The sequence below is a fragment of the Stegodyphus dumicola genome, chromosome 3 (genome assembly GCF_044657685.1).
Source record: "Stegodyphus dumicola isolate Sdum_Otavi_A_Nest chromosome 3, ASM4465768v1".
Lineage (NCBI taxonomy): Eukaryota > Metazoa > Arthropoda > Arachnida > Araneae > Eresidae > Stegodyphus > Stegodyphus dumicola.
Window position 1 is genome coordinate 126,471,571 of NC_140770.1, and position 15,678 is coordinate 126,487,248.

Here is a 15,678-nt window from a genome sequence, read left to right on the forward strand (position 1 = left end):
TGATAAATATTGATTTCAAAAGAATACAGAAAATCAAGATTTCCAAGAGAGAAGAAAATTAAGCTCCTGATTCGGCTAAATAGATTATATCATCTTTATGCAACAGCAATGTTGCATAAATTTAACGCAAGTTCGGTACATAATAACTGAGAAGCGGTTCTTAATATTCAGCAACATTCTAGCTTTTCGGCAAATTTTCACTTGTTTATTTTTTAATGCTTCTTCAACATAATGATGTTTATATCAAGGAAAAGAAAAGAGAATCTGTTTGACTTTCTTTCTTGTTGCTGTTGTTTATCATTTCTCAAACGCAGTTAGAGTTGCAATTGGAACTCTCGCTGAATTCGGCGCTACCGTGCAACGAATCATCTTAAGCAGGGCAGACGATCTGCTTGCCTGCAGAAGATTCTGTTCTCTTTTTCATATAATAATGCTTGCACGTCGAATGTAGTAATTCTAGCAGCACATACGCATACCTTAAGGATTTTTTTCTACAGGAGGTATTGATTTACATGTCTATTTGCTTGTGATGGAAGAATAATATAATAAGAAAAAGAGAAAAAAAGAAAACGGTGAACTCTAAAGGGAAAAAAGAAAGAAACTGGGGGGGGGGTTAAAAACATCTCTATTTTGTGTTTATCTGCGCCGTCCAATGGGCGACGGTCCGGCTAGGAATAATCTTCATCCCTCTTAGCAACTCACTCCCGTAGTCATGGCAACGAGCATCACCTTTCTCGCTTGGATTTCAGCCTCTCGTTTTCCATTAAAATTTTTGCTTCTCTTCCTTTTCTCTTTTCTTATTCTTTTTTCTTTCCACTCTTCCTTCTCTTTTTATTTTGTGAAATTTCATTTGTGTCGTTGGAAAGGCGTCAGCGTACGGAAGAAGTTGAGAGGGGGAGGAGGAGATGAAAAAAGGGAGAGGAAGACAGAGAAAAGTAGCCAATCAGAGCGGACGGAATTTTCAATCGACCAGCTGACGAAGTGGTGGGAGTTAAAAACGGAGAGGGTAGGTTGGGGGTGCTGGTCCTCGTATCGTCTGTCCTGCTTGCATGAAGATAATGAAAAGTGTCCAAAGCGTCCGAAATGTTGGAGAAGTTTATTTTTCTTCCCTGTGCCCCTATCCCTTCCTTCCTCTCTGCCTCTGATACCCGTGCTTTTACATGTCATGTACAACTACAGCATTTTTTATAGAATAAGTGACTATCATACACATGAATGCATGAACTGGATATGTAGAAACTTTAATTCCAGTTCATGAAAAAATTCTTAAAATGTAGTAACCTGTGATTTGGGATTGCAGTTTGCCCATAATGATTGGTATTCTATCCTTTTAGTTTGAATATTATATAGTTTTTAATATAACAGTTTTAAATGATGAGATGTTATTAAAGTTTTTTTTTTTTTTTTCAGTTTAAAGATGCTTAATGGGAGTATCTTTCGCAATGCAAAGGTTGTCCATTTTGTAATCCAAAGAGACAGATCTCATACTTAACCTTTGGAGGCCATTACCCTTTTTCCTTACACGTATGTCGAGTTTCAAAAATAAGAAACCACCGTAGTATCGATGCTGATAAAGCTTATATCAGAAAAATTACTATCTGGAAAATGGTGATTTGTAATTAAACAATTTGTTTTCGCATTCAAAATAACAATAAAGCTGTCTTCTGTGGAATATGTCATTTTCTGAAACCGGTCATTTCAATAATTACTCCGAAATAAAGCACTTTATCGTTTTCTTTCCGTACTTACAAATATTATATGCATATGTGTTTAGATGCTTTCCTGTATTTTGTTTCCAAACTGTGTCAATCATTTTGCAACTTCTATGTTAACTTCTTTTCCCTAACAGCTTGATATTAGTTGGCTAAAGCTAATGTTGTGGCGAGTTACTACTAGTAAAATTTTATGTAATTTTCTAACATAGCAAAAATACAAACAGCAATAGTTGGTTAATTGACTGATTTCGGCAAAGTGCACGAGAGCTATATGCATAAGGGGAAGTATGGTTTCGAGAAGGGCTTTTTTTTGGTAAACTGGCTCACATGTTACAGATGGGGAAAACCACGAAAAATGCAAACAGCCTATTTGTGGAAGTTAAAATCTTATTTCAACTACCAGAGTTCAGAGACTTTTCCACCAAGCTATTGAGGGGCCTACAGATGTATATAAAAGCCATAAACATTTATTTAAATTGATCTTCAATGAAACATTTCAAAAGAAAAATTTACCAATAAAAATGCAAACAGATTTTTAAAAATTAAAAAGTATAAATAAATCATACAGATTTTTTTGAAAAACTGAAAGCTGATCATTATATTTAGACTGTAGTTTAAATATGAACACTTACAGTTTGGAAATCAGTGTGCAGGAATTCCAGTTGGGGTATATAAAATCATGCACTTAAAACAAGTTTTTAACATAGCAGTCCCAAATAAGGGGAGAAAAAACTTACTGTAATATTATTACATCGTAAAATACCGTTACGTGGAAACTCTATTTATTTAAAACATAAAATATTGTTGCGTGCGTACGGGTTCGTTATGAAATGAATGCACAAGTCCGATGAAAAATGAACAAAAATTTATTATTATCACAACAAAAATGCTTAAATTTTCTCAAATTATCATGCAGTATTACAATTTCTCACAGTAGTTATCTTTTAACTACTCAAATGTCCAATAGAACATAATTCAAAACAGCTAAAGAACGCTAATCCGCGAATTCGCTACAATCAACAAGAGCAGTTTTCTAAACAACAACAAACTAAGCAATTCCTACAAACTGAGATGTTTTCCTCCTTTTATAAGATTTTAAAATCACGCGCTAGAATTTTCCAGTACTTTCTCGAAATCAAATAATAATTTATTTATTTAACGCACGCGCTCTTGTATTTTTAATTTTTCTGGCTTAGCTTTCTTTTAATATTCGTCACGCGCTGCACTGCGCGAGAAATAAAACCATTTAATTTATAATTGAACTAACATTAGCTTTTTAAATACCAAATTCGTAACAATATTTTAATTATTCTAGACGTAACATTGCATTCTTTTCATTGTTTTGCAACTATACAGGGACTTGCAACTAATATTTCCAGCAAGTGAAATGGCAACGATTTCTGTTTTGCCAAGAATGAAATTCGCTTAGTGAAAACCAATAACACAACCTGCGAATTATTTAAAGGGTGTCGTCACGTTTCAGCAGGCTTTCTAAGCTGTGAACGGACTGAAGCAATAATTTAAGATAAAACTGTGGATTCCAAGAAAGCTTTCTTCTATCTGCAACAAAATTAATAATTCAAACGATAGCTGAAGTTTTCTAAATTTTTTTTTAATTTTAAATTATTTTATAAAGCGTGACGTACGTGACATGATTTTGATTTACGTGTCAATACATAATCATATGCAATACGTCTTCAAAATTCTAGAACTGAAGGTGGGGAAACCGTGAAATCTGGAGAATACTTATTTCAGTATATTATTTTTGTATGCATTTCTTTTAATACTTGTTATTTAAAATTAGGCAAAACACCACCCTTATTTTGACGTAGATTTTGAATAAAATTCTATAGATTTTGAAGGTGATAAAATTCAGAGCTCTTTTCTTCAGAAGCACAAAAAAGGGGGGAGCATAACAAATCAAAAAAATCTAAAACGTTTCAGATTTTAAATTACGTCCAAAAAGGCGTTTTTTTAACATGTTGTGTGTTACCTTTATTTATTAAATATCATGTTCTTCGCATTTAAACCGTAAAATTCAGTTCAACAACAATGTCGCAAAATAATTTTAATATGAGCATATCTTTAGAATATCCGATACATAGTTCCGCGCACTGGAAATAAAAAGTTTTTTTTTCTCCGTAGAGTGTTACCATTGCTCGCTTTTAAATCTTTGAGTTTGTTAATCAAAAATTCTTTAAAGTTTTACAAAATATTGAATTGATAATAAAACAAATTCCAAATTTCAGTCTGGGATGCCCATATTCGCAGTAGGATTACATCATTCAAAATTGGATGGCTCTAAGTACCGTTGTTTTATAAAAATGCGAGGAACATACATACATTTAATGCAGATTCTTCATTATTTAATTTCTTCGAATATAATACAGGGCGATAGTATTTTGTGGCAACGATTTGAGAAGTGATACAGCCTTTTAAAGTTTTCAACGCAAAATCGCAAAACGAAAACAATAGTCCTTCAGGGACAAAGCCCCTTTGGACTAATAAATATAGTTATTTTGTGCTATATGTATATATATGCAATAATGCATATATATATATATATATATTTCCCCCCCACACACACACACACGCACACAAATAAGTAAATAAATAATCTTGCATTGTATACAGGGGCGCACATTTACCGCTTTGTCTCAGGTGAAAAAATATGTAGGCACACGGCTCTGGCTTTCAGATTTTTTTTTTACATGTATTATTTACATATTTATTGTATTTATTGACGCACAGTATGCAAAACAGATAATGGCTATAAATATCAATTTTAACACTTATAGTGGAGAATTTTCACAACTAATAAAAGTATGTTCTTACTTATTTTTTTCCAGGCTACTGGGCAGGGGCTCTATGTTTGTGTTCTCTAGCATTCAGTTTGAAAATTTAATGAGTGACTTCATCGGCTTGCGGGAAGGCTGGAAGACAAGTGGAAATCTTTTAGACTTGGGAGCCGGAGATGGGAAGGTCACCGAGGTCATGGCTCCCTACTTCCGCAATGTTTACGTCACAGAAATATCGGGGGTTATGAAAAGCATTCTAGCGTCCAAGAAATACAGGTAATTGAAAATGCTTTTCCGCTTTCGGTTTGAAAATATGATAATAAAATGGAAAATATACCATGTTTTTGATCAATGTTAACATTTTTATAAGTATGAAGGTAGATACAGTTGAGGGCTAAATTATAAAATTGCCTACGAGATTTAAATATTTTCAAAGACAAAAAAAAGGAACCTCTTTTATCATATGAAAATGTACTCGTAAAGGCAATCTACCTACAGGAATGCCTTCGCGGAAGTCTTTAATTGAGTATCAGGCTCATAATCCACGTTTTTGCGTGGAGAAAATCACGAAAACGCTCGTACGAACCATCCATTTGTTAGGATTTGAAGCTAGGACAAACTACAGTGTTCAACAACTTTACAACTCCACCACTAGTGAGACCTTGCATTTTAAGCAATTACTATCTTATATTCGTAAAACAAAAATCAAACAATCTTCTCTCGAAATACATAATAAATGACATTAGAAATATTTTTTTGAATAACATAATATTGCAAATTTTCATAAAATTTAAGAAATAGCTATATTAGAAGTTAAATGTATTTACAATTACATCAATTTGGCAGATTATTAAACATAAAATTAATTTTTATTTGTTAAGAAGTGCTTTTAATGTTTTTACATCCGTTTTACTATTGAAGGTTGTAGTTTGAAAGAAGAATTAAAGATTTTGTATCACTTCGAATACTGACAATAACCCATCTGTCATTCAGTAGTTTCATTATCGAGCATTGGACGCAATTGCAATTGCGAGAAAGGACCACTCCCACTGCCATCAACCTTTGAAGATAACTTTTGACTGTACAGTATTTAAACGGCTCTCATGCCACAAAAACACACACTTGCAAACATCCATGCTTTCTCCAGGCGGACGCGAGCCCAATGCTTTAACAGCTGGCTTTCCTACCATGTCAATAAAGCGGCTTAGCGACACTCTGGAAAATTATATATTCTAGACCGAATAGAAGTTAAGATTTATTTAGCGTAATGGCAATATTTTTCAAGTTGCGTGGGTGATAAATGCATGGTAACATAACGTATACACGAACGCGAAACGTATAAAAATAAAAGCCAAAGTGTCACCAAAAAGGCCAAATCAGCTTCGATAGTCATACGTAGATAATGCTATGAATAAATTTGTATTTTTTCTTTTGTACAGTTCTTGACCAGAAACAAAATATAAAGGAAAAAAATATGCTTTAGATATCTATTAAAAATATATTTATCGGCATATAGTATAACGTAAATCATAATTCCTTTTGTTAACTAAATTCTAGTTACTTATATTGGCAAAAGAAAGAAATATTTCTATCATCAGTAATTACCATTAACCCTTTTGCTGTTGTCGAATTTAATACAAAGCACCATGATAGATATTAGATATTCATCCATGGTGATATGTTTCTTTCAGTTTATGAATTTAAAAAACAGTAATAATAAATAACGATATAATAAGTGCCTAATATCTGGAGCTTACAGGACCACTTTTTATCAGTATTGCTTGAGTACCTGAAAGAACCAACAACTTTAACTGGCATTGGTTAGTTCAACTTTTGGAGGAGTCTATAGATTGCTGTAAACATATCTGTACTTACTGTATAATGTTTCTGAACTCCTGTACATGCTAGTAGGAATGAAAGAATAATAACAGCTTTTGCTAATTCACTTGATGTAAAATATTTAATTTGTTAATGAAATTGTAATAGTGCATATGAAAGTTATAAAAGGATCAAGGTTAATCAAGGTTATAAAATGAAACATTTAAAAAGGATATAAATCACAATGTTTTGATACTTTCTAATGGAAAATAGATTAGTAGTCAATTTTTTTAAACGTGGCGACACTGTAGTTATTTCATTATTATTTGAAAATATAAATGTTGATTTTTCCCAATGTTAGAGACATTTTTAATAATGCAGTTAGTTATAAATATGAATAATAAATTATTTATAAATATTAGTATGTCACAGAAAATATTTTAAAAAGGTTACTTAAGAAATTCATGCCAACTGTTAAGTTCAAATACTACTTAACTGTAGAAATTTTTAGTATTAGATCTGAAAATTTTAAAAATTAACTTTGGCTTACAGAAAATTTTTTTAGGTATATTATATTAAAAATTTTGAACCAGTGATATAATTAATCAAAAGTGTCTGTAACTCCCTATATTATCATCTTGATTACAGTAAATTATTGTATTTTTTGTATTAAGACACTTCAAATATATATTTTTTATTATTATGAATTATAATGAGGCCATATACCCAAAATGTATGTCTTTGTAATACAGTTCACCCGTTATCAAACGTCTCACATTTCTTCTAACTCTATTGATCCATGACAGTGTACTGGACGTGGACAAGTGGCACAACCTGGAGGAAGGGCCCCGATATTTCGATGTCATCAGCTGCCTCAATCTCTTGGATCGCTGCGACCGTCCGATAACGCTGCTTCAGCAAATTAGGAACAAATTGAACCCCGATACGGGACTACTTATTCTAGCTGTAGTTCTTCCACTCAATCAGTACGTTGAATCAGGTAAGAAAAGAAAAAAGTGGCTAATGGGCGCTGAAAGCCAAACGCTGAGGTTTCAGGAAAGAGTCTGCCACTAAACAGTAAAATACGTCGTCTGATTGTCGGTCACTTTGAACTCGAATGGGATTAAGGAAACGGTACTGACATCTGTTTTATATAAAGCAGTAGGAACTGTATATAGCGGAATGAATTGTTTATTTGCTAATGGAGCGTTTTCAAGCTTTCCATATTATATCATTTATCTCAATAGCTGTTAAATTGCAACCGACATTAATAGTAATTTGTGTCAGCTATATTTTAATTTTTTATATTTATTGTAACTAGCTACTTGTTATATCCGCCACCTAAAATAGTTCTTATAAAATATATATATATAATGTTTTAACGAATCCAACTACTTTAATTTCATAAAAATAATTAATACTTTAAATTACATATTTAATGATTTAAACTAATTATTATTTAAATTAATCAGATTAAAAAATAGAAAAATTATTCTTAACTTCATTTATTGCTTTTAAATCGCTCAATTTGTTAATCAATAACAGAGAAATTAAATTTGATAATTACATAACTTACGCTTACTGAATGGCAACACACTTCCAAGTTTAAGTTAAAAGTATTTTAGTTCAGGCCGTGGTAGTACATTGATTTTAAATATCTGAATTAATTCATTCTAACTGAAAGATCTTACATTTTACCAAATAGCAACAACATAGTGCGCTGGGAAATAAGCAAGATGTATAGAAGAATATGTTATTGGTTTGTTTAATTATGGCAAAGCACTCGAGGGCTATCTGCGTAAGGGGAGGTATGGAAGACGTTTCGAGGGAAATTGGCTCGTATCCGCGTTACACATGGGGAAACCCACGAAAACGCCCATGCAGCAGTTCGGGATTAGAACCTCGGACCGAACTACCAGTGTTCAGCGACTTTACCGCTCGGCCGCTGGTGGGCCTTTTTGACATTGAAGAGACAAAAGGAGTCCATCCCGGTCGCCTGCATCCATCCCGGTCGCCTGGATTCCAACCCCGGACCGAACGGCCGCTGGTGGGTCTGAAGAGCAGGTTAGCTCACTTGAGTAAAGAAACGAAAATCCAGATACTCGTTCCGCTATAACGTCACTGAAGTTTTCTTTAGGTAACACAAATTTCGCGGTTTCTTTCGAGATATTTTCACTGGGAAAATAATAATTCAAATATTTGAAGTTGAAATAAATCTGCCTCAAATATTGTTTACTATGTAGAATATAAGTCTTAATTATGAAAATCTCTGCCAATAATTTATAGTTTCACCAAATGTCTCCCAAACTTCGTTACAAAACTTGCCATTAAAGATTTAGCTACTTCCAAAGTTATTCATTTTTGCTTGATCAAACTGCAAAAATGAATTTTACAAGAATTTCAAAGGATGTAATGTGTAGTAATATTTAAATGTTGAAATAGATAAAATTCAGATTAAGGTATTTATTTTGTACTTAACTTTGTTTCTGGTATTTAAAGCTGTACTAACTTATACTTAATGTTTAGAATCCAATTATTTATGTTACTAGAGTCCTATTTTTGTCGGGTCGCTTCTTTAGTACCTGTTTCAGGTAAAAATTTTAGTAATTGTCTTGTGCCTTTGTTCAGGCGAATTCCTGTCACTATTTATTATGTATGAAAAATTTAATAGTAGATCAAAACAGAAATTGCATAAAATTCCGAGTGGTTAGATTCTAAAGATGTAATCAGTAATGCGTTATCATTATACTATGTATTTATTGTACTCTAGATATTGTGTCATTGACGTTTATTTTAAGAGTATTTAATGCAATAAGGCTACGTACATATTTTAGTATAAAAGTACACACAGTATTTATGTGTCGTGTACTTTATGTGATTTATGTGTCACAACAGTATTTATGTGCCGTGTACTTTATGTGTCAAATTCAAATGCATGTCGTCAATTACTGGTTCTCGAATAATATAAAAGAAGAAAGAAAACCTTAGTAATAAAACAAATTAAGATTGCTGAAGAATTTGCTTCAGTACCTAAAAATATAACTAAATATTTTAGCAAACTGAATTGTGGGCCTTGAACATGTTGCTTTCCTGTGCACTATTGGTATTATATTTCTGGTATGTAGAGTACTTATAGCTCAGAAGGCTCATATTCTAAGTAGTTAATAAGACCAGCCACCGGCCGATCGGTAAAGTCGCTGAGCACTGGTAGTTTGACCTGGGTTCGATTCCATGTGAACAGGATGGCTGCATGGGCATTTTCGTAGTTTTCCCAAAATGTAATGTGGAGACGAGCTAGTTTTTCTCAGAAAGTTCTTCATGAAAGCGCCTCTTCCCTTAGGCAGATAGCCCTAACGTGTTTTGGTTTAATAAAAAAATAAAAATAAAAATAAACCAAGCCAAACAAAACGAAAGTAGTTAACGTGATAGGGTTATATGCGTATAACTTAAAGCTCTTTAAATATATTTGGTTCTGTATGTATTTTATGAGATAATATTTAAATGTTTATAGTATTACTGGCTTTCAATGAAAGAGCACTCAAGTAATAATTGTAATCTACATATCACTGCATTTTTTGAATAGTATCAAATGAGAGTTACCTAAACAACAAAAAATAATTACTACCTAATACTATGCTTATAATTCTATTTTTATAGCATTCATTGTATTTTATACATATTGCATCACTTGTGTTTAATATATTCGGACTCGTATAATGTTTTTTTTTTTTTTTTTTTTTTTTTTTTTTTTTTTTACATAAAGTAATGCTATTTGTGCTATACAAACTGTACTTGGCAAAACTTACTTGCAGTTGGTATGCCCAAGGACCTGATCAGATATTTTCTTAATTTGTTACACATAACAGTATTTACGGTAATTTACGTATGGAGTGTTGTTGCATAGAATGCGTTTTTATGTATGTGCAATACTTTATCATTTTCGACCACTGCCGAGCTGCTGCATATCAAACATTTTTGGTTCCCTTTATAGAGCCATGGCCGAAAGTGTTGAAAATGATGTTACTTAATAAGTAGTGCTTTGTAATATCGGTTATTCAACATGTTCTACATTCCACAACTGTACTCAAAATGTTATTCTATCCATTAACATGTAATTCGAAATTCAAGTTTTTCATCTATATAACAGAAAATTTTAAATAAGTCATAGTCAAATAAAAATTACGAAAAGGGGAAGTATGGTGATTGTTGTGACTTATCGCACCTGATTGACGGTAACATCAGATCAAGTCTCTGAAATCGGAGCAAACGCACGAAATTCATCGTGGCAAGGAGTGCAAGATAGCGCCTGTCGTTGGAAAGAGTCTTGGACACTATACAGGTGACACCACCATGGAAGTAGGAAGTTAGACCTTTCTTACCTCCATGGACAGCACCCATGGAGGGGGTGGAGGGGGGAAGGATGATTTACTGTATAATGGTGAACAATAAGAGGATTTGATTGCCATGTTAATGCATTTAGTAAGCAAACAATAATATGTTTTAGATGTTAAATTCTACTATACTTCAAGTAGTTCCATTAATAAAATAACTTTAAAGTTATTTTTAGGTTCTTCTCTCGTATGTGTTTATTTCTTTTGTTATTTCCAAAAGTTATTTTATATCATTACAACCAGAAAATGAGTATCGAAATTTTTTATTGATTTTATATTCATTACATATTTTCTATTCTACAGGATCAAAGAATCATCAACCTTCAGAAAAAATTCACATAACAGGAAAGAAGTTTGAAGAACAAGTTTCAAGCTTAGCCACGTCTGTTTTCGTAGAATCCGGCTTCCAGCTCCTGAGGTGGACAAGACTGCCCTATCTGTGCGAAGGAGATTTAGATCAGGCATTTTATTGGTTAAATGATGCACTCTTCATTTTGAAAGTTGCCGATACATGCGACTTATAACAGATTTAAAAAAAAAAAAAAAAACAGTGTTCGCTATTTTTTTAATCTCTACACTTACTTTGAACTAGAATATTACAGATAAAAGAATAAATATTTTAAAATCATGTTCGTATAAAAAATATACATTAATGATACGTAATTTCTTTTCTTAAAGCCGCTCTTACAATAATTATATCGTTAATGATGTAAAACGTCTTCGCTCATGAATGCCTGTAATTAAATATTCATACAGGCTACCTGATTATTACAGAAATATTTCATATTTAATAAGTGCTAAATAGCGTCTGAAGTCTTATTTTTACTGTGGTAGAGTTTAATAACTTCTGCATTTGTTACGCAGTAGATTTCGATTCTCTTAAAAAGTCTGCTAAATTAAATTGTTAGTTGATGATAGGTGCTAAGATCCCAAATCCCTCTTAATATTAGGAGATTTTATGTATTATGCAAAATACGTCTGGCATATTATTGAAATGAAAGCGCATAAGGGGCTTAAAACAGTAAAGGATTTTACCTTTTCTGTGGAAGGTTTAAATCTTCTTTGGCTACCCAGTAGACCTCTTCGCTCTCCCCTACCCTCCGGATGCTGGCGCAGGCGAGAGGCAAATTTCCCCTTGATCGTTATTACGATTAACCTCAAAACTTACCTTTGTTTCTCCAGATTTCAAAAATCTATCGTTTTATTCAATAACTTTAGCATACATTTTTTCATAGAGTTATTATTCTTTTCTGATTACAAATCTTTAAAGTATGTATCTCAGATCTAAAATTATGAACCTATAACCGACAACTCTTCAAAGTATGTATCTTAGATCTAAAAGTATTAAAAAAATACTTATAAACCACAAGACACAACTTTTTACAGCCATTCAAGCAAGACACATCCAATCAATAATATTTACACTTTATATTTCTAATCCTGAGTTGATATTTGAATGTATTCATGAGCGCTTGCGTAGCAACAGTTTGGCATAAGTATAAAGCGAACCATTTTTGGATATTTAATAGTTAACAGTTTAGTACACATTTTGGCTATATTTTGCCTAAATTAGTGATGTTCATGGTTGCATTTTCTCATTTATAACCATCTTATTCGTTTCAAAAACTAACTAAAAAAAATAAACTATAAAACTCTTAAAAATTCCTTTTACATATTTTTGTGCATCTTTTACGTACATTCTGCCAATCTATTACATATTTTACGAAGCAAATTAACTTTAAAAACGTTTCTCAATAAAATGAGACATTCGGTTAAAATTTGATGATTTTCTTCTATGAGAAAGCCGGTTTATTGCTATCTTCATTTAATGTATTAGACACTACAGAACGACTCGTGGATATTTTTATCCTTTTCGAATGACTATGCAATAACTAGTGAATCATCCACTGTTTCTGTTGACGCATAATGTAATTGTATGAGAACTATTAATATGTGATATATCAGTAGTCATTTCTTAATTACCTGTGATCGAGAAATTTCTGCAATGAATATCTATCTGAAAGTAAATGTGTAACATTTTAGTGAGAAATATCCTATCTTTTAAAGATGCTAAAAATAAATGAAAATTAAAAAATAAAAGTACTTTGCACCAAAGTGTAAAAAAGTGTAATTAAAGGCTGATATTTTTTAAGTAGTTTTAGGAGCAAAGTAGTTTTGCAGTAAAAGTTTTGCAATAATCATTATTTTTGAAAACATATTATTTGCTTTGTAAATGAGTTTGTCAAATCTGATGAATGCTTAAATTATATTGTTAAATTCAGTAACTCGGATACTGTATTATTATTGTATTTATAACATTATATTTATTAAAATAACATATTCTAGATATTTCTAAAATATGTTTCAAAATTCCATCATATTAAATAAATTTTTAATTTTAGTTGTCTATCCAAACAAACGTTATGTGATACATTTGTTGAATATGTGTGACAAACTTTTGTACCGCAATTTGCTATTAAATGGATATGCAATTATTATTCAAACATTTCTGTTGCATTTTTTTATTTTTATGCTTTTGCTGTCTACAAACTATTTTACTATATTATTTACCACGAAATGTCTTTATTGGATATCATGCTTATTTTCTCAGAACTGCGCTATTAAAAACTATGTTTAATACATTAGGTTTTTAAAAACCTTAAGCTGTCGGTTTTAATCTATAGGATGGGAATGAGAGATATGACCATCAGTAGTGTCAGTTCAGATGTGTTTTTAATTGATGTACTCAATACACGATTAACGGTTATTTCTAAGAGGTGATAAATACTTCAGTTCTTGTGACAATCGGTGGTTTTTATTAACATCGAAACGTTTGAAACGAGTGGTCTTCGAATTTTATCGATTTAGGAAATCCCTAAAACAAATGTTTTCCAGAACCCTTAAAATTACTTTTTATTGTTTTGAAAAACTCCTACCATTCTTAGAAACGCAAATGTTAAAAAAAAAAGTATCGAAAATATATCAGCGTTTCATGGGGGAAATGAAGAGAAAATCATTATTCCATTAGAGATTTGTCATAAAAAAACTCTTTCATAGTATTTTAGTTAGTAATAATAACAGAAATAATAAAATATTTAAATAATTATTTTATATGATTAGTTTTGCGGTCCACATTATATTAAAAATTTCTTCCAAATTTTAACTTTGAGATGCAGAATCTTTAAAGTAATCATCCGAAAATTCTGCAAAACACAGTTTGAAGACAGTTTTTTAATGACGTGATCGGATGACTAATTTTCATTTAAAACTGAAGCACATCACTGCCTGAGTCTAAAATTGCAAAACACTAATAGTTCGCCCCAGATTATATTCCTGACGTTTGAAAGAATTCCTCACAATTTTCATTGATTTCATCAGGGATGAAGTTCCGTCAGAATTCAAAAATCATGTTAGAAAAATGTAAACTTTTCTTAACATAATTCGTATATAATGTTTCTAACATTACCCTGAGTTAATAATTTGTGATTAAATTAAAATGAATTAATCCTTATTAAGTAAATATGACTATTTTCCAACTGATCATTTAACTAACAACAAAAACAAAATTCTAAAAATAATAAATTATCGAATCAATCAATTAACCCAAAAGTTTTAGAAGCATTATATTATGTAAGTTTTTACATTTTCATGCTAGATCATGGCAGCAATCGCTTTTTTTCTTTTAAGAAGACGTAATGTTCATATATATCTTTAAAGGATTTCATCCTGTCATTCCAGTTTGACCTGAGGCCATCGTCAAACGTTGGTCATACACTGACTACCAATAAGTATTTGGACACCTGTGATAGAAAAGAAAAACTAACTTTATTCAAAATCAATACTTGGTAGAGCCTCCACGAGAGGTAATTACAGCGTGGACCCTCCGGGGCATACTTTCCAGAAGTCTTTGTATGACAGCTAGTGGTATTTTCTTCCATTCGGCTTGGAGAAGACATAGAAGTTTCTTCACCGATTTTGCACGGGTAGTGCACCCCTGAATTCGGCGATGCAACTCGTCCCAGAGGTTCTCGATAGGGTTCAGGTCTGGACTCTGGGTAGGCCAGTCCATTTGATGAACTCCATTGGCACCATACCAAGTCTTGGTTAACGTCGAAACATGACAACTGGCATTGTCGTCCTGAAAGTAACAGGGGTCCAACCCGTAAAACTGCCACAACGTAGGAAGCACATTGTCATCTAAAATAGTGCAGTAGGCATCAGAGTTGAGCTTACTATGAATGGGGACCATGGGTCCCAGCCCATACCAGAGAAACACCCCCAGACCATAATTCCACCTCCGCCGAACTTGACTGTTGGCACAATGCGTTCTGGCGGGAGACGTTCTCCAGGTAGACGCCAGACCCAGACCCTGCCATCCGAACGGTAAAGGGTGAACCTTGATCCGTCACTCCAAAGAACCCGTTTCCACTGATCTACGGTCCAATTTCGATGTGCTTTCCACCACATTAACCGAGCAGCGCGGTTGGACTTTGTGATCAAAGGCTTATGGGCAGCAGCACGACCATGAAATCCAAGCAGATGTTCTTCCATACGGATGGTATTCATTGAAACAATACTCCCGGATGCATGTTGAAACTCCTTGTGTATGAGGACCATCGTTTGGGTGCGGTTCTTCCGAATTTCTCTGGACAACACTCGTCGGTCTCTATCTCCCAGTTTCGTTGGTCTGCCGACTCGGGGCACATTCCGACAATCACCGCTCACCTTCCACTTCTTAATCACATATGCCACTGTCGATTTTGGGTACTTCAGATCGCTAGATATGTCCCTTAAGGATCTGCCACATTTGTGATACCCGATAATTATACCTTTCTCGAAATCAGAGAGCTCCGAACTGCGAGGCATCTTGCATGCGACTAAAGCCGATGCTGTTTCCTACACGATATATACCGGCGGAGTCCGTGACGTACCTTAGGACCGCAGATATCGTCATTT

At 32.9% G+C, this 15,678-nt stretch overlaps 2 protein-coding genes across 2 annotated transcripts in view; one reads left to right on the forward strand and one right to left on the reverse strand.

Annotated features, from left to right (window-relative positions):
- The window catches only part of LOC118192790 (protein-L-histidine N-pros-methyltransferase), a 500,898-nt gene extending 493,493 nt beyond the window's left edge, over nucleotides 1-7,405 (forward strand). The window contains exons 4-5 of the mRNA XM_085812441.1: nucleotides 4,565-4,789; nucleotides 7,138-7,405. Coding sequence (XP_085668567.1) covers nucleotides 4,565-4,789; nucleotides 7,138-7,405 — 493 coding nt within the window. The remainder of the gene's footprint in view (nucleotides 1-4,564; nucleotides 4,790-7,137) is intronic.
- A 3,570-nt stretch (nucleotides 7,406-10,975) lies between these two features.
- Nucleotides 10,976-15,678, reverse strand: part of LOC118204459 (uncharacterized) — a 54,199-nt gene continuing 49,496 nt past the window's right edge. Inside the window, exon 5 of the mRNA XM_035376777.2 lies at nucleotides 10,976-11,159. Within this exon, the coding sequence (XP_035232668.1) occupies nucleotides 11,097-11,159 (63 nt within the window). The 3' untranslated portion in view covers nucleotides 10,976-11,096. The remainder of the gene's footprint in view (nucleotides 11,160-15,678) is intronic.